Genomic DNA, 17,719 nt, shown 5'->3' with positions numbered 1-17,719 from the left:
GGCGAGCTCGGCACTGGGAACTTTTCCCTTTTTATTTGTAGTGGGAAAAGCTTCTCCCTTCGAGCTGTCCTGGCTGCATCCCCAGCAGCATCAAGGGAAAAGCTGCAGGCAGCAGGATGAGGCAGCTGGAGAGGGCAGAGAGGCCTTGGCTCGCTCGGGGTGCTGTTTTTAGCCTGCTCGGACGCTGGGCTGTGCTCCTACGCTTTGCACGTCCTGCAGCTCTCGGTCCCTGAGCACGCACAGCACTTTCTGTTTGGCAGCAGCCTTAAAAGCCTCTCTGCTGCCTCCCTGCAAAGCCTTCTCCGGGGTTTCCCTCACAGTTCCCAGCACTGGCCACCCCGTTCCTCCTCCTGGCACCCCACGAAGAAGCAAAAACATTTAAAACTCTTTTTTTTTTTTGGGGCGGATGCCAGGGAGGCTAAAACCCTTGCATTTTAAGGATGATGAGCACCAAACCGCTTTCCTGCTGGCTGTCGAGCGATGCCTAAACCCCGTAACATGCTGATCAGGAGGGATTTGCCCTTTCCCAGCAGGGGGCCAGGGGGATGCCCCGGTGGTGCCCCGGCCTCGCGCCCTCTCCCCGCCGGAGCCGCTCGCATTCCTTGGCCGGAGTTGAGAGGCGCTGCCGAGCGGCGCGGATCCGGTTCCCACACTGGCGGGGACCTAAAACCAACATCCCCGGGTGAGGTAACGGCACTTGAGTCAACAAACAGCCGGGTGGGGCGAGCGGGGGTACGACCCTGCTCGGCACAGGGTCCCGCGGCCCCTTGGGGACCGTCCCCAGCCCAGAGAGGGGGGACAGGTTGGGGTATGGGGGTCTCGCCGTGTGTTTTGCATCCCCCGGCTGGAGCAGGTTGTGGTGCCCCCCCGGTATCCTCCGAGCTGGGCACATCCAGGTCCCAGCTGGGGATGTGGTGAAGGAGCCCTGGGAGGTGGTCGTGGGGTTGTTGCGGTCCTGATGGAGCTCAGGGGACACTGGTCACCTCTAGCATTGTCACCTCCCGTGGCACCGAATGGGTTTGGGGTGAGGAGCGGGGTGGCTGCTGAGGCTGGAGCACCCCAAGCAGCCACCGAAAACCCAGCTGAGGATACAGGAGCTAGACCTTAGGAAAGTCATCCTACATAGCGCAAGGCATTAGGCTAACGAGCCTCATTAAGAAACCTGTTAAGATCCTGCTGTAATCAACGGAAGGAGAAGGGACAACAGGGAGCGTGGGACAACCTGGACCAAACTGCTCAGCGCTAGACAAAAGCATCACCCACCAATGAAGGATGCTGGAGCCGAGCAGCCTGTAAAGGACCTTCATTCACCTGCATGGTACCAACTATAAAACTGGCTTTTGTTTTTTCATTTTAAGAGTTTGCAGATCATTTTCTTTTGAAATTTTGAATTCACTGAAGCTGAGAAACTGAGGTGCAGTGCCCGTGGCTCTCAGGCTCAGTCCCAACCTTTTTGTCAGGGTCCCCGCACTGCCAACGATGCTCCAGGAGCTGCGAGGCACAGGGGGGATGCCCGCATCACCCCCTCCTCTGCCAGGTGGGACGTGGGCACGTCCCCCAGCCCCTGCATTGCCCTCACCGTGCTTCACCCAGCTGGAGCTGAGCTTTCAGCACAATGCAGTCCCAATCCTGGCTCGTTTTACGGCCCAGGATCCGAGCCCTTTCTGGAACACTTCTCCTTATAGCACACACTTTCCTGTTTTCCCACGGGCTGCAAAATGCGAAGGGTTTTTTTTCACTTTGCTGTCAAGCTTTGGCTAGAGACTTGTTTACGGGACCTACAAAGCAGGGAAGCCAGATAGTGCCACTTCTCTGCTAGTTGCTCAGCTTGGGAGGCATAACATTTAATGTGATTTTTCGGGAATTTACCGAATGGGATGTTAATGGCTGGGAGGTGTTCTGGCAGCGGAGGGGACTGATGCTACGGGAGGATGCACCCTTGCAGTCTTTCTGCAGCCATTTCAGAATGCAATTGGCATTTAGCACTAACGAGGCTGCCGATCGTTATCACACCCAGGGGACCTCAAGGAAAAGAGTGGGGTAGACGTGGTGGCTCACCAGTTCCAGGGAGCAAATGCCCAGAGAGGACCACAGATGATGCCAAGCTGTGATGTCTGCTCACCCCATAGCTTGCTGGTGCATCGCCGTGCACCATCATTTCGCAGCCTTACAGCCCCATTTCCACAAAGCCCTGTGGCACAGCTCGAGCTAAGCCACGGGATGGGGAGCAGCTCCACGCAGTGAGACTGCACCCAGGAGGAGGGATAAAGCCTTAAACACCACGATGGTCATAGGTCACCTTGATGTTTTGGGCTCCAAAATTAGATTTGGTCAATCTGATGAAATATTTGTATATAGTCCATGAAAAATTTGGTGAGAAGCTTTCCCAGGGCAGACACGGCTGTGGGTTTGGGCACTGCATGGGGCTGGTAAGTGGATGCTCTCAGGAAGGGCTCTCCTGCTGTAGCATCCAGGCCATGGGCATCCTCATCCTCAGCATTCAGGGCAACATGGCCAAAAAATCATTGCTTCAGCTGGTATCTGGGCAAAGAGCACTTCCACCCAGCAAGAGCCAAAGCAGGAAGGTGATGGCCATGAGGTGGCAGCACAGGGGTTTTCCCTCTTCCAGGAGCTCAGAGGGTGCTAGAGGGAGATGATACAAACCTTCTCCAGGGCTGCCAGGCAGGGCCGCCACCCATCCACAGGGAATTTCAAAGCTGCTGTGGTCAGTAGGAGCCATTGTACTCCTCTCAGTATGCATTTCAAGTGGTTTTAGGGATTATGGTTAATAAAACTGCTCTTTGCATCTTGCCACCATACGGTGAAGTCAATGCCAGTCCCTCTGGGGACAGCTGAGGTTCATGAACCTGAGCAGCTAGTTGATGCTGCGAAGCATGAGCTGTGGGAATGCCCCCGGGTTGGCAATTTCCCAATGCTTACATTGCCTTGGCAGTGCCGAGGTCCAAAAACCAGAACATCATAACCCCCAAACCAACAAAAAAACACCCCAAATGCACAGCAGTCAGGATCTCACCAGCGTTTAAGATCTCACCAGCTGTGTGGTATTGGCTCTTGCTCCTGGCCATAAAGCTAAAAACTCAACCTATTTATAAATTATTAATAAATTCCATCTTCCCTATTGCAGGAAACCTGTAGTTTCCACACTAATGTTTTTGAAAGTGGGTATCCCTCAGAAAAGCCACCAGGGATTTGGGTACCCCCCAAGAAAAAGGGTCTTGGTATATACTCTTGGGTTGGGTTTGCCTTTCCCTCACCTCGGAACTACGTCTTACCACTCACTCGTCCTGCAGAGGCTTTGGAACAAATGAATTAGAGATTTTTGCTCTTACTTTAGGGATTCATGAGCTCATTTAGCATCAAGGAGCACAAAAAAAAACAGACTCCCACCTGCTGGTCACTCCGTAGCTGGATGCCACCCTCACTTTTTTTTATTTATTTTTTGAGTTTTGGGGTGAACTTCATGCTCCTCTGCAGTCAAAGGCAAAGCTTCCCCATTAGCTTTAAAGGATGGTTTCACCTTCTAAAACTTTCCAGTGCCTCTTTTCTGAGACCTAGGCTGGCTGAGTGGGTCCCTCCACATGAAGAAGTCGTCATGGGTTTCTTCTGTTCCTGCCATGTCCCCCACTGGGTGATACTGATGAGCATGGATTTACATTTACCATTTTACATTCCAAAAGTTTTTGCATCTTATTTTGAGGGAATTACTGTGATCTCTGTAGGCTCACATGCTCAGAGTGCCACAGATTGCCAGCTGATAACTAACAGCAGCCCAGCAGCTAATCCTACGGAAAAATCCCCAAGGATGCTACTTACACAGGTTTTAGTTTCTTTCAGATTTATGATGGGCCACGTGTCTTGGATCTGGTTGTCACAAATGATCTGGAAAGACACAAGAAATACAACTGTCAAAATGTTGGCATAGGTTGAAGGACCGTTGACCACTGATACAGCAATCTGCCCCAAACCATGAGCCAACCCAACCAAAGCCCTGACCTGCTTTATGAGGACAGGACAGGCCCAGCAGCCCTCCACTGTGTGATAAGAGTTCTCCCGGGTAACTTGAACGGTTGCCTGGGGAATGCTTGCTAATTTACCTCCTAAACCTGTCTTAGGGTTTGCAGTATGGGGCAAAGTGGGAATTGGCTTGGGCAGTAGGAAGATCCATGCCAGTGTCCACGATGCAGTTCTACCCTATAAAAGATGAGCGTCTAGAAACAGGATCCCCTTCCCTCCTGATCAGCACCAGGGTCTTTCATTATCCGGGCTTGCATTTTTAGACCCTCCCAAGCCATTTTCTGCAAGGTTTACACTGAATTGTGGTCTTTGCTCTGTCACCAGGGCCATTACACTTCCCCTCTCTTCCCAAATTTCACTTCTTCCCTGGTCAGCACCCAATGTATGGTCCTCTTCACCTCCATCCATCTCTGGAAAGTAATGTGAGAGAGTGTTTATCCACTCTTATTTTGCTGTCTTGTGTTTTCTCTCTGACACAGACACACACAGTGAGAAGGGCTGCAGGTTTTACACCTACATGCCAGCTAAAAATTAGTGTGACTTGGGGATAAAGGTTGAGTTTGGGATCGTGCTCCCAACTCAACAGAGCTGATTCAGGAAAAGCGAACGCCCTTTTTAGCTATGTTCTGGACACCACCACAAAGTGCCCACCTTCCTGTAGGTGTCATTACCTCATTTTTGAAGGAAATATTAGGGTGTTGTTGGGCAGGCCTGCTGCTTATTGTCTGGTCCCCCTGGGCTGGTGCTGGCGGCTGGGCACTGGTGGGGCTCCGCTCAGTAAGTCCGGGTTTGTCTGGCACAGATCCTTGGCTTGTGCGGTCTGGGTCCCCAACATACACCAAAAAACAAGAAGACAGACACTGATATACAGCAGAGAGGATACAGCTGACACAGCTCCACTTGTGAGAGGGTGAAAATGGGTTTCCAACTCTTGCCCTGCCTTTAAGCTCCTCACTACACCTAGCAACTCATGGAAAGGCTTTGGGTTGCTCCTGTTTTAAAATAAAAATCGTATTGTTGATGATATTTTCCACTGCTGAAAGCCATCCGACTCTTCTGGAGAGATGAACCCAAGGGCTACGATGGCTGTGCTAGCTGGGAAATCACTTAAAAAACAGGTATTGCTGGGCAAATGGGATGGCCCTCATTTCACCTTGTCCATGTTTCTTTCATCTACAACATCTAGAAGTCTACAACAGAGGTAGATTGAGCTGGCTACCCAGGATCTCCAGTTAATGGAGGTCAGCGTGCCATCTCCCTGACCACTGCAGCCCTAAAAGAGGGGATGCAGCATGCCATAAACTCTGCTGGCTGCATCTCCATCAGCTATGGAAGAAGCCCAGGATGACCTGTTTAGTAGTGCCTGGTACTACGGGAGGCAGACTGGGTCTAGCAGGGAACCATCTACCAGCCCCATGAGAGTGTCACAGATACCTGAGACCATCTCAGATGCCTTTGTTAAGGCCTGTAGCATTTTAAGGTTTCTTGTGCAAAGGGAGTAATGCAAGGAGCAGCCTCCTGCCTTCACAGATCCTTTCAAGGATTTGCATCCCCAGGTTCCTAATTGATCCTTAAATGGTGACAAAGAGAATTAGAGCACTACATCCTGTTTACAGCCTGTTTCCTTTTCAGATTCCTGCCTCTTTTGCAGCAAAAATGAGGGATATTTTCTCCTGGACACCTTGTGGAGACTCCAGGGGAAAAAAAATATTTCATTTTCATTCTCTCACCTATTTATTGTACGCAAATATTTCTTAACCCCTTCATGTTCAATGTTTCATGCCGAATTTGAATCAAAATAATTTTCCTTGTCCATCCTTTAATGGAGAATAGTCCTGTGGAGCATGAGGGGAAGGAAACATCCTTTATGAAGATTCATAGAATCTTCTTTCTTGACGATTCAAGACTCATTTCACCTATCCTTATCTGCTAGCTTGAAACATGGCTTGGAGAAAGCCAGTGAAGCTGCTGTTGCCATAAGACCTTGGCCTGTTTGGTGATGCTGGTAGCAAGGAGGAGCTGGAAGGCTGAAAGGGAAGGAGTGGCTTCTGCATTGCAGGTAACGGGAACTGGGTCGACTAGATATTCCCCAGAGGAGGATAATGAAGGGTTCCAACAAATGCCACAGGGGAGGTGGAATGTGCCTCACCAGTGAACTAACAACGACCCCACAAAGCTCCAGAGGTCTAGAGCAAGCACATTGGTGGTGTTCAGCAAGATCCAAACCACCATGTGGGCACTGCTAATGCTTCTCAGGCAGAAGTCAGCATCCAAAACCCCTGTGGTCATGCTGAATATCCTACCTAACTGCTTAGAGTCCTCTGGGGTTGTAGACTCAGAGTTGAGCCACAAAATCTCCTTAGTCATCTAAAGCTTATTTTCTGTGCATGCCCAGACAGCCTTCACTAAGCTGTCAGCTGTATTAGGGACCTTCCTCGTTCAGCATTTGGGGTGCCATCAATCTGTTTCATCAATGCTCTGCCTCTGAAGTCATTGCTGCTGCCTCCCTTTTGCAGCCACTGAAGATCGAGGCACTGCAGTCAGCGATGCTTGGGGTTTGGTCCACCTGAAAGCAGACGTCCGTGCTTTCAGATGATCCATGCCTTGAATTACATTGACACGAGCTCACTGACAACAACGGGGACCTAAACGTCAGGGTGTCATGGAAAAAAGTATGCTGTAAAGTCCTAAAATGAGACGAGGCAATGGCACCCCATAATGACACAAGGTGTATAGGGTAGCCAAAGGAAAAGATCTCATAAGGGCACCCTACCCCAAAAAATCAAGGTTTTAGTCTTCTGTTACCTGCTCGAGGAGTCGGTGTGGTGGCAGCATTTGAGACCTTGACTGTGCTGCCAGTGGGTAAAGACGGAGGTGTTTTAGCAGGGGCAGGGGACACGGACCCAGCAGAAGAGGTAGCAGAGGTGACAGCACTCCCTGGCTGCGGGGAAGAGGCCAGCCTCTGGACTGGAGAAGCAGGAGAAGAGCGAGGCTGGTCAGTGACGGATTGGGGAGAAGAGGCACTGAGGTCCTTGACGCTGGGTGGAAGGCCGGCTGCTGGGACTCCAGTGCTCCCAACAGTGCTGGCCAACTGGCCCGAGGGGCAGCTTCCCTGATCCACGCTGCACGGAGATGTCGTGACAGCAACCACCGAGCCCCTCGTCGTGGTTAGGGAGCTGCTCGCCTGGGTGGGAATGGGGCTTGCAGCAGGCTTGGCTACCGAGCCTCCCGAGGTGGCTGCAGGGGTGGTCTTCTGCTGGGTGGTGCTGGGGGCTGCCGTAGGGGTGGTCCTGGAGCTGGCTGAAGGGCTGACCTTCTGAGGAGCACTAAGTGACGTGGTGGGGGAAGGCAGAGGGTCATCTGGCTTGTCTGTGGGCTTTGTGGTTGGAGTTGTGGTTACTGATGGCTGGGTGGTGGGTGGGTTCCTCAGAGTGCTTGTAGGGGTGGTCTTTGGAGCAGTGGTGGATGATGTTGCAGGGATGGAGAGTGCTGAGCTTCCTGGTTTGCTTGTGGGGGCTGCCCCTGGAGTTGTGGGGGGCAACGCCCCAGGGTTGGGAGTTTGGCTGCCCGTCTTGCTTGTGGGGGAGCTCCCTTGGACGTTGCTGGTGGCTGTAGTGATGGTGATCTGCTTAGCTTCTCCTGGGCTCGCCGTGGTCAACTTTGCAACGGTACCATCTTCGTCAGAGCTGACACCTAGGGAAAAGCAGAAAAGCCGAGATAAACTTTGGACTAGGGGAACTTCCTTCAGTTTCCACCCAAAACAGGTATTTGCAGAAATGAACGCTGAACAGAAACCGTGAGTCATCCACTCGGGGCTTGTCTCACACTCTCTAAACTCTCACTGAGTGCTGCGCTATGGCATCAATTCGGCCAGCAGAGCAGGAGGGCAAGACCTGCTGGCGCCCAGAAGTCAGGTCTGCCCTGATGCAAGGTGCATCACCTCCCATGCAGAGTGCTGCAGGCCACTCCTTAAAAAAAACAACAATAACAACAACAACAACAACAAAACATACCCAGCCCTTCTAGGAGACGTCTTTTAAAGAAAAACCTTTCCTTTAAGGAAAGGTTGGACGTGGTGTTTAGGGACATGGTTTAGTGGGTGACGTCGGTGGTAGGGGGAAGGTTGGACCAGATGGTCTTGGAGGGCTTTTCCAACCTTAATGATTCTAGGAGAGCAGCTAAGGGACACAACGGGTGCTGTTTGTCCAGCCCCAAGGGTCTCTCAGGTCCCCGTAGTGGCGAGATGCTGCAGATAAATGAGGTGAACCCTTTCGACAACTTTGGAAGTTTTATTATTTTTGCAAGCTTAACGTTTGCTTCTTTCATTGTTCACATTTCAACTTATTTTCCTCCCAAACTCAGATTGTTACTATGAAAAGCAACACAAAATAGGCACACATGTTAATTCGCAGAGTCAAACTTTGTACAGGCAGAAATCCCCAGCTAGGTGAACTATGGAAAGAATATTTATTCTACTTGCTCCAAAAGAATGGGTCAACACTGGACCGAGCTTGCAATTAAATGCAAAAAGCATTTACTTGGAGCCATATAATTTTAATTTCAAGGCTGTTCAACTCAGTTATCCATTGCAAATATTATCACCAAATTACAATCACTTGCTTGTTAAGCTTACTGTTCCAAAAAGCCCAAGAAATTCATATAAAAATGTTAAAGGTTAGTGTTCAGTTTCATATGGAATTGTTAAAAAAAAATCAAATGATTCATTTAGGTGGAAATGGAAAAGCAAACCAGGAAAGGAAGGGTTCCATCTACATGTACCATGCAAGTCTTGAACACCATGACAAAAGCACAACCTGAACCATGAAGTTCCCACGTGTTTTCCTGTGGTCTCTATCCCATATTTGTACATCCCAAAGCATGATATAGAAATGCTAATTGTGTCGTGGCTTGGTTATTTTTGGGGAAAGCATTGAGAGCTGGTGTAACCTCAATGGGAATGAAGCTCGGTCTCATTGCAAAGAGCATTGCCCATTGCTCGGTTATCACACAGAATGAGATCCGCAGTTGATTTCTGAAGAATGCTTTAAATTCTCAAATTATGAATCTTTTTATGAGTGAGGGGCACAGCTGAAGGACAGGTTACATGGGAAAAGAGCTCTCTGACAGCAGCAACACGCTGCAACACTCAAACATGCTATACACACCACGAGACTGGATGCAAAATTTGGGTCCTTTTTTCTGTTTGTAATCACAGCAGGAGCTCCATCAGTCGCTGCAGAGATAACCTTCCCCATTGCACACAGTAACTCCCAGCTCTGGGCACTTGCTCAAATTCACCCCGGGAAAAGTTTCAGCTAATTTTTCACCCTTCAGAAACTGCAGACTGCCCTGCACCAGTGCACCTGCATGGAGGCAGGAAACCTACCTGATCGGGGTGTGGGGGGGGTATGTTTCTTACATTTGATGACAAATCAAAACAGGGTTATTTTTTTTGCCCTTGTATATTGCTTCCAACTGCCCAAAGTAGGAGTGAAAATTCCCAGGATGGATTTTTAGCCATTTCCAGGCACTGCTCTTGAGATGTTAATTCCTCTGTGCTGGCTTACTGGCAAGGGTTTTTTTTTCTCTTGCAGAGCCTGTTTATTAGCACTGGTTGTGCTTCAAAGATCTGATGGAAGCTCAAGTTTCTGAGATTTGTACCACTGGGGAAATCTAACCTGGATCAACCCTACCAAGTCAAGACCTGGAGGCTGGAGGCACAGACAGCACCTGGGGTATGGGATTTGGGGTGGGGAGCTGTGGCAGGTTTGGGCTCATCTGAACAGAGAAATGCCAGGAGAAAAGATGAGCAGACAATACCATTCCTATTCCTGTTTCCCCATCAGCCAACAGGAGCAGCCATTCTGCAAACACCATTGAGATGTGAGCTTAGTAAACTAACAGCATGAATTATTTCAGGGGCTTGCAAGAAAACATCTCCTCTACACTTGCAGGAAAAGACCATTCATGGAGAGAAGTCATAGGTATTATTGGACTGACCACTGGCTGCAGGAGAAGAAAAGGAGAGGAAGAAAAACACAGGTGTAAGATGTGGGCACCCAGGAGAGGAGACCTGGGTGCAAAAGATAGGAGGAAGTTTTCTTCCAGCTGCCTCCTTAGCTGTATGATCAACTTGCCTGGCTTGAATTCTTGGTGATGGTTGCTGCAAGTTAGAGAGCCGGCATCCAGTTAGCCACAAAATGGATCTACCCCATAAATAGGGATGTAAAAGCCAGACAGGGGCTCTGATGAAAAGGGGAAAACTACCCACACCCTAGTGGTAGAAGGAATATTAAAGAGATGTAAATAAAGAAAGGGTCGGAAAGAAGGTGAAGGAAATCTCCCACTGCTGTCACTTCCTTTTCTTAACCTGTCCCTGTCCCAGAGAGGCAGGAAGCAAACGTGTTGAAGAAAAATTAGAAAGGGCAATTCAATTCAACTCAGTCCAAAAGAGAAAGGGGCAGGTCCATGCCTTGGCTCCGGGACAGTCTCGGTAGCCAGCTGGGACCCCATGAACCATGTGAAGCTGCCCCATCACTTCTCCGTCCCAACCCAGGGAGCTGCAGCTGTGTTTTAACCAATTTCAGTGGAAAAAGGGGGAAAAAGCCTAAAGCTAGGCATCTTTCTGCTGATAGAGAAAAACTGTGTGATCCTCCAGGATTGCCCCTACTGTCCTTCCTTCACACAGGAAGATACATCCTGAAAAAGCACTGTGAGAAGAACCAAGACTTGAGTTGATGTCCACAAAGCTTAAACAAACTTCATCTGTTTGTATCTCTCCATTCAGCCTTAGTGTCCCTCTCCTGTTAAGGTCAAGAGATGTTAAAAGATTAGAATCCCAGAACCACGGAATCATAGAATCATTTATCTTGGAAAAGACCTCTAACATCATCCAGTCCAACCGTTAATCTAGCACTGCCATGTCCACTGTTAAACCATGTCCCTAAGCACCACATCTACACGTGTTTTGATGACCTCCAGGGATGGTGACTCAGCCACTTCCCTGGGCAGCCTGTTCCAACGCTGCACAACCCCTTCAGTGAAGAATTTTTTCCTAATATCCAACCTAAACCTCCCCTGGCACAACTTGAGGCCATTTCCTTGTGTCTTATCACTTGGTGCTTGTGAGATGAGACCGATCCCCACCTCATTATAGCCTCCTTTAAGGTAACTGTAGAGCATGATAAGGTCTCCCCTGAGCCTTCTTTTCTCCAGGCTAAAGAACCCCACAAGACTGAATTCTTCGTCATTAAACCATGCTCAGTGATTTAAGTTGGATGGATGAATGGATGGATGGATGGATGGAGGGAGGGAGGGAGGGATGGAGGGATGGAGAAACGGATGAATGGATGAACAGATGAACAGATGGATGGAAAGAAGGAAGGAAGGAAGGAAGGAAGGAAGGAAGGAAGGAAGGAAGGAAGGAAGGAAGGAAGGAAGGAAGGAAGGAAGGAAGGAAGGAAAGGAGGGAGGGAGGGAGGGAGGGAGGGAGGATGTATGCTGAAATGCTGAGTGTCACAGTGGTAGAAATTGCTCTCCTTTCATGGAGACCTGCATCCCTTTGGCAAATGGCAACGCAAAGGGTATGTCAGAAAGCACTTCATCACACTGCTCCCTTCCTACAAACCCATGCTTGCTGTTACAGGCTGGATGCAACCACTGGGAAGCCCTTTGGAAAAGATCTCCCATCCCAAACTTGACCTGAAGGTGATGTTCTTTTCCTAACCTCCACCCTAGCTCAGCTGGTGTCTAACAGGTCCACCACCAGCAGAAGGCATGGCTTATTCAAACTGCAGGCTCTTCCTTTTCAGAAGCCTACCAAATACTTAATCCCAAAGCAGAAAGAAATGCAAAACAAGCAGTGAGAGCACTGCAAGTCCAGGAGTCAATGCTTTCCTACCACACATGCTATCTCTCTTCTATATCTAACTGTTGTTCTCCCTTCCCTCTTGCCCAGCTGCCCTTTCCAAATCTCCGTGTTGGACCCGGGGGTAATAACTGGTAATGAGCCCCTGTTTGCCTGGGATGGTGGCCAGTGGGGCCTGATGAGTGTCCTTCACAGAAGAAATGAATAGGTTCTGGTTGAAACAGAAGAGAGAAAACCCCTGCAAGCACGGGCTGACAGTAACAAAGGACAGACAGGACAGGATTATGTTCAGTGCCCCTTTAGCATGAAGATTACTCACAAAAGATACAGTATGTCCTTCTGTGGGAAAAGAAAGGCCCTTTCATGCCGTGAGCCCCAGAGACAAAAGAATTTAATGCATGCTAAGAGAGAGAAAGAGGATGGAGGAGAAGTCCTGTAGGCTATCATGCCCCTCACCAGCACAAGGTCCTTCCCAAAAGCCTGAAAGTTCACTTGAATTTCAGCCAGGTTCCCTCACCTTTTTTTTTGTTTTGTTTTGTTTGAGAAGGCAGAAAAAAAACCCTACCTGTCCTTGACCTTCCTGGCTGCATTTTGGCAGGGCAGGGCTGATTATTTGGTTTCGCTTTTTGGACCAACGTCATTTCTTCATTTTAAGGAAAACGAGCATAACATAGCAGCTATTGCTGTATTTTGACACCATGGGTTACAGTGTACTCAGTGTACACTCTCCTCTTGCATGTGCCAGTGATAAAAACAACCCAAAACGTTTCATTTCTGTGCTGGGCAACAGCAGTCTGCCTGATACCTCTCTGCAGGAGGAAAGCTCAAGCCTTCCCCACACATATCCGTGTGAACAGCGGCCAAATGGCCTGGAGGAAATGAGCACGCTGAAAAAACATGATTTCATTTCCTCGTGTGTGTATCCCACGGCTGCGCTGGTGATACGGTGTCTCCGAGATGGGGACAACCCCGGAGGGGTGAGAACTTTCCCTTATTGCTAGCTGTGAGGATGGGCTTGTTCAGACCCAAGGTAGCAAGGTTTGGGAGGCTGGAGGTGCCAGAGCCCTGGATGGGGTTGGTGTTGAAGGGCTCGGTTAGGATGCGAAAACGCGTTGAGAATATAAAGGGAATGATGTGGTGATTTGTGCCGATGGATCTCATTGCACGACAAGTCGAAGGATCACCCGCAACCACGCCACAAAGAAATGCAGAGGTCATAACCGCGTTGCAGCGGATGCGTGGTGTTCTACAAGCTGGGGAGGATGCTTGGAGGGAAACAGCTTGCTCGGAAAGGTCACAGCTTTGAGCACAAACCAAAAAAGCAACACGTCGGTGTAAAACGCAAAGCGAAAGGACACGTCCTGTCCATCCAACGCCACCGCCTCTCCACGCAGCCCCTCTTGTTAAATTAATTCCCTGCCCGAGAGCTTCCCGCTTCCTATTTCAGAAATGCCTCCCCTCCACCCCCTGCCCTGACCACCTTGTTGAAACAGCTCAGATTGGCTGAAAATCTATTAATAGTGAGAAAAGGAAACCCAAAAGAATAACTTAGGAAATGGTGGGCGACACACCCCATGCCGGCGGGCTGAGCCCGGCTCAAAGCCTCGCGCCGGTCGGCTCCTGCTCCTCCCAAGGCGGGATGAGAAAGCTACGGAGACCCAGCAACCCAGGGAAGGGGAGGGGATATGAGCCAGGCCCTAGGAAGTTCCTATTTGCCTCCCCTTTTTGCAGCTTTTCCTGATTAAATACGGGCATTGGGTTGAGTTTGCCAAAGGGAAAGCGGGGGCTGAAGCTGCAGGGGTGGTGTTGGCCAGGGGACGGTGTGTACCAGCGCCAGCAAGGATGCTCCTGGTCAAAAGGAGGGATTTATCCCTGAAACGCAGCCCTGTCTGGGCAGGAACAGCGCACAGTTGCTTCAGAGGACAGGAAATTTGTCACCTCCTTTTAGAACCGTGAGGTCAATCAGACTGGCAGAATATCACAGAGCAGAGTTATTTATGCTGGAATTAAGCTGGGCTACCAGAGCGAGCGGTCACCTCGCTGAGATTGAAATTGTGCTGGTGATCATGCTCTGTCCTTTGCTCAGGGCGAGATGGGATCCGACAGCATCGTCCTTCCCTAGCTCCCTGCTGGGATTTCAGCAAGGGAAATTCGGCCTGAAGACTCTGATAGTATTCTCACCACCCTTCCCCTTGGCAAAGCGGCATCCTCCACTTCACCAAATACACTTTCAAACTGGCATTTCCTTCCCGCTTTGCTGCCAGTCTCACCGCCAGCATTATGAAATGTGTTCACCCAGGCCAACTTGGCTTCCCAGGTGAGAAGGTGGGGAAAGGTCCACCAGAGCACTGCCAGGCTCTAACCCATCAGCCCAATTACCCGATGACAGAGATTTTGATCCTGCCCAAAACCCTGCCAGAAGAAAAAGTGCTGCAGAACGCTCTTGATAGAATGGCATTCTGAAATATTAAAGATGAGCCCTGATGGCTGGAGCTAATTCGTGCTACAGCATCACTCAGGAAGGAAACGAGCATGGCTGGGCTTTGATTTAAAGCCACTGGGCTTGTTTTCAGTGGGGAATCTTCTTGATGCTGCTGTGATGAGGCTTTATTGGTAAGACCCTTCAGTTCGGTGCTGTTCAGCTCTTGCACATGAGTGACAGCAAAATCAAGGCAGCAAAACCGACAAGCATCCTCTCTGCTGTCAAACGAAACGAACCTGCAGCCACAACCTCTACCCAATAAGCCCTTACTGGCTGCACACAGGGGGAAAACATGTTTGTGCTTCAAACCCTGCAGGTTTTTTTTGCTCTTATCACACCCATCCACATGGAGAGAATCGTGCAGGGCTTCCTGCTGGTGGCCGCACCGCCACCATTCAGCTGGGGATTTGGAGCAGGTCCCCACAGCACCTTTGCATCGTCCTGGGGGTTCTTATCAAGCTGCAGGGTTTTTGTAGCCACTCATGTCCCTGCAGTAGCCAAAAGCTGCTCTGCTTTAATTCAGACCGGGTGAAACTTTCAGTTGTCCCTGTTTTACCCGATGGAAGTAACCCAGCAGCTCAGGGAGCAGGACGTGAACCAAGCCTCATGTGAGCTTTGGCTGCTCCATCCCTCCTGTTAGATCTGCCTCACTGATTTTATTCAAACGACAGTCTCTAAACCTCCTTGGTTTTGACCAAGAAACCCACCCGTGTCCCGAGGCACCTTCTCTGCCAGGATTGCGACACATGTCCCTGAAACCCAGGTTCTGATGAACTGGCATTTTCTGATGAGAAACATGCTTCATTAACAAATTCCCCATCAGCTCTTTCTGCAAGTATTTCAGCCAGCTCAGCTCGTCTGCTGTTTCATTTGGAAGCCTGACAAATATTAAAAATCATCATCCCAAGGCACGTCTCCCTGTTGGACACACTCCTCTTCCCCGACCTCTCTCCCTACTCCCTTGGCCCCTTCTAATGCTGCATTTGGGGAGGCAGAAATGGGTTCATTTGCTGTGCTAATTAACGACTAGCTAGTGGATTTGAGGGAGCAGAAATATCTCAGCCCTCCTCACTCCCATCTTCTCAAAATCGCTGTCATCCAATTGCCCTTCATGCCATGCATGGACCTCTCCTGAATTCCCCCTTGAGGACTGGTTGCTGCCAAGAAATTGCCATCTTCCACCCAAACGTGGAAATCTTCCACCCAAAACGTGGCATCTTCCACCCAAACAGCCCCAAAAGGTCCATCCCAGGCAGTGCCATCTGCATGGCCAGCCCCAGTCTGCCTCTCTCGTGAATAAACGCGGGACATCCGATTTAGGAGTCTCCACGCCTCTTCCCACGGACGGTCTGTAGCTATCTAAGTGAAGGGAAAGAGGAAAAAACAATGAAAAAGGAGACAGGAAAACCCGTGTGGAAAACGAAGGCTCCAAAATCCTTCACACGAGGTTGTCAAGGAGGCAAACAGACACACAGACAGGCACACCTCTATCCACTCTGCTCAGGCATTTTTATCACGGAGCCTGGGAACATCCTCTTTCCGCTGGGGGCTGGTGGGATTTGGAAGGGGCCCGGCTCCATCCCAGCACCTTCCCCAAGCTGCAGAACAGAGCGGGAGCTCTCTGCAGCCCGGGCAGAAACGCCCCACATCGCTCAGGAAATGGTAGTGGAGCTGCTGGAGCGGAAACGCTGGGAGCAGCGGCCAAAAAATCTGCGTGTCCCAGCCTGACCAGAGCCTCTCAGCTCAAGCAGAGCCATGTTCCTGCCCTTCTCCTTCGTGCCATGAGTGTGGGGTTATCCCACGATGTCCTTGTTTCTTTGAGGCAAGATTTGTGGCAGCACGACGTCCTGCTGTATCAGGCGAGCATCAATCTCCCTCGTGCAAACGAGAGCTCTCCTCCTGCAACCAGCAGCCGAAGGACACGATGCCCGGTACATTTCGCCCTCTGTTGCTGCAGAAGTCACCCAGGGACTTTGGAAGAAACTCAAGGTTTACACTGAGTAATGGGCAGCAGCAGCTGCTATGTAAAGCCCAGCTACCTCTGTCCCTAAGCAGTGGCCATGAATCAAAATGACACTGAAAATCACGAGAATGCCACAAGACCGCATGACTTTGTTGTACAGAGACCATTTGGGGGGTCCTTCTTGTGTAATTTCTGGGTTGTCAGTCTTCAAGATGCCCTTGCAGCCTTTAGTCCGTGCTAAAAAAGCCCGTCTTGTGAAAAAAGTAAATAGACGAAAAGCCTAGATTTGTCTCAATTTGGAGAGGAATCGCAGGAAGGGCTGAGAGCCTGGGTAAGGCTCCCAGGTTGGCCATGCCAACTTGACTCCCGTGGGAGAACGCCCAGCATCACCACCAGGGCAGAAGGCTGGCCCACGTGGACTTCAAAAGGAAGGACCTCTGATCCCTTGAGGGCTGAGCTGCCACATCAAAGCCTCCCCTCTCGGAGACCTGATCTTTCTCTGCTGCAGAACTGATGCTCGCTGCCTGAGGATGGCCAGGGGGGTGATTTTATTCACTGGGATGGAGCAGAAGTCCCTCCCTGTTCTTTTTGCCCCCGGAAAGATGAATCATCCCTTCCTGGTTTGTCCTGGAGGGCTACTACAGACAGCTTGAGAAGGAGCGAGGACAGGAGCCACTGAGACGGGAGCTGATTTTCATTCATCCCGATAGCTTGTCTGCACAGGAGTGAGTACTCAGGAAAATTAATCTAAAATTAAAAGGAGGTATGATTTCAGAGCGGATTAGTCAAAGTGCACACAACCCACCAGGTGGCCACTCCTGTTCAGCTTTAAGTCAGCTCTCATTGAATTTAGCCAAAATGAAGTGGGTTAAATCAAATTAAAGTCTCCTTAGCTCCGAAAGCCAACACGAGGTGGGGTGAGGGGGACAACATGCAGTTTAAGGATGCTGATTCAGGAGAAATCTGGTGATACTCCCCACACAAACAAGCCCCCAAATATCACATTTGGCACTGATGCCAACCAAACATCAGTGACGGGGCACTTCTGCCTCCCCAGATGGTGCTGGCCTTTCCTGATCCCTGCATGCGGGAAGCTCTGCATTTGGTGTCCCATCAGCATCTCTTGCTGCTCACTCAGTTTTTATTCTGGAGAAAGGCAGGGCGATGAGATGACAGTGGATGGGACCCTCTGCTAGCTGTGCCACGCACCAATTCCCAGTCCTGTGTTGGCAGAGGTGGGTTTGCAGGTCCACAGCATCCTTGTTGGGTGGCAAAGGGAGACCAAACTCATCATCTCACCTTCCTCTCCAGCTGGCCGGGCTCAGATTTGGGTTCATACTGAGCAAAATGAGGAAGGACACAGCCCTCGGTA

The 17,719-nt window shown here is 50.1% G+C and overlaps 1 protein-coding gene across 6 annotated transcripts in view; it reads right to left on the bottom strand.

The window, feature by feature from the left end:
* The window catches only part of PODXL (podocalyxin like), a 41,219-nt gene that overhangs the window by 5,289 nt on the left and 18,211 nt on the right, over positions 1 to 17,719 (bottom strand). For all 6 annotated transcript variants that reach the window (XM_067001511.1, XM_067001571.1, XM_067001551.1 and 3 more), the window contains exons 2-4: positions 6,841 to 7,728; positions 4,707 to 4,855; positions 3,835 to 3,900 (exon numbers count right to left, since the gene is read on the bottom strand). In XM_067001511.1, the coding sequence (XP_066857612.1) occupies positions 3,835 to 3,900; positions 4,707 to 4,855; positions 6,841 to 7,728 (1,103 nt within the window). The remainder of the gene's footprint in view (positions 1 to 3,834; positions 3,901 to 4,706; positions 4,856 to 6,840; positions 7,729 to 17,719) is intronic.

Source organism: Anser cygnoides, chromosome 1, assembly GCF_040182565.1.
Source record: "Anser cygnoides isolate HZ-2024a breed goose chromosome 1, Taihu_goose_T2T_genome, whole genome shotgun sequence".
NCBI lineage: Eukaryota > Metazoa > Chordata > Aves > Anseriformes > Anatidae > Anser > Anser cygnoides.
The sequence above is the reverse complement of the archived record's forward strand: the minus strand, read 5'-3'. Positions and strand labels throughout refer to the sequence as shown.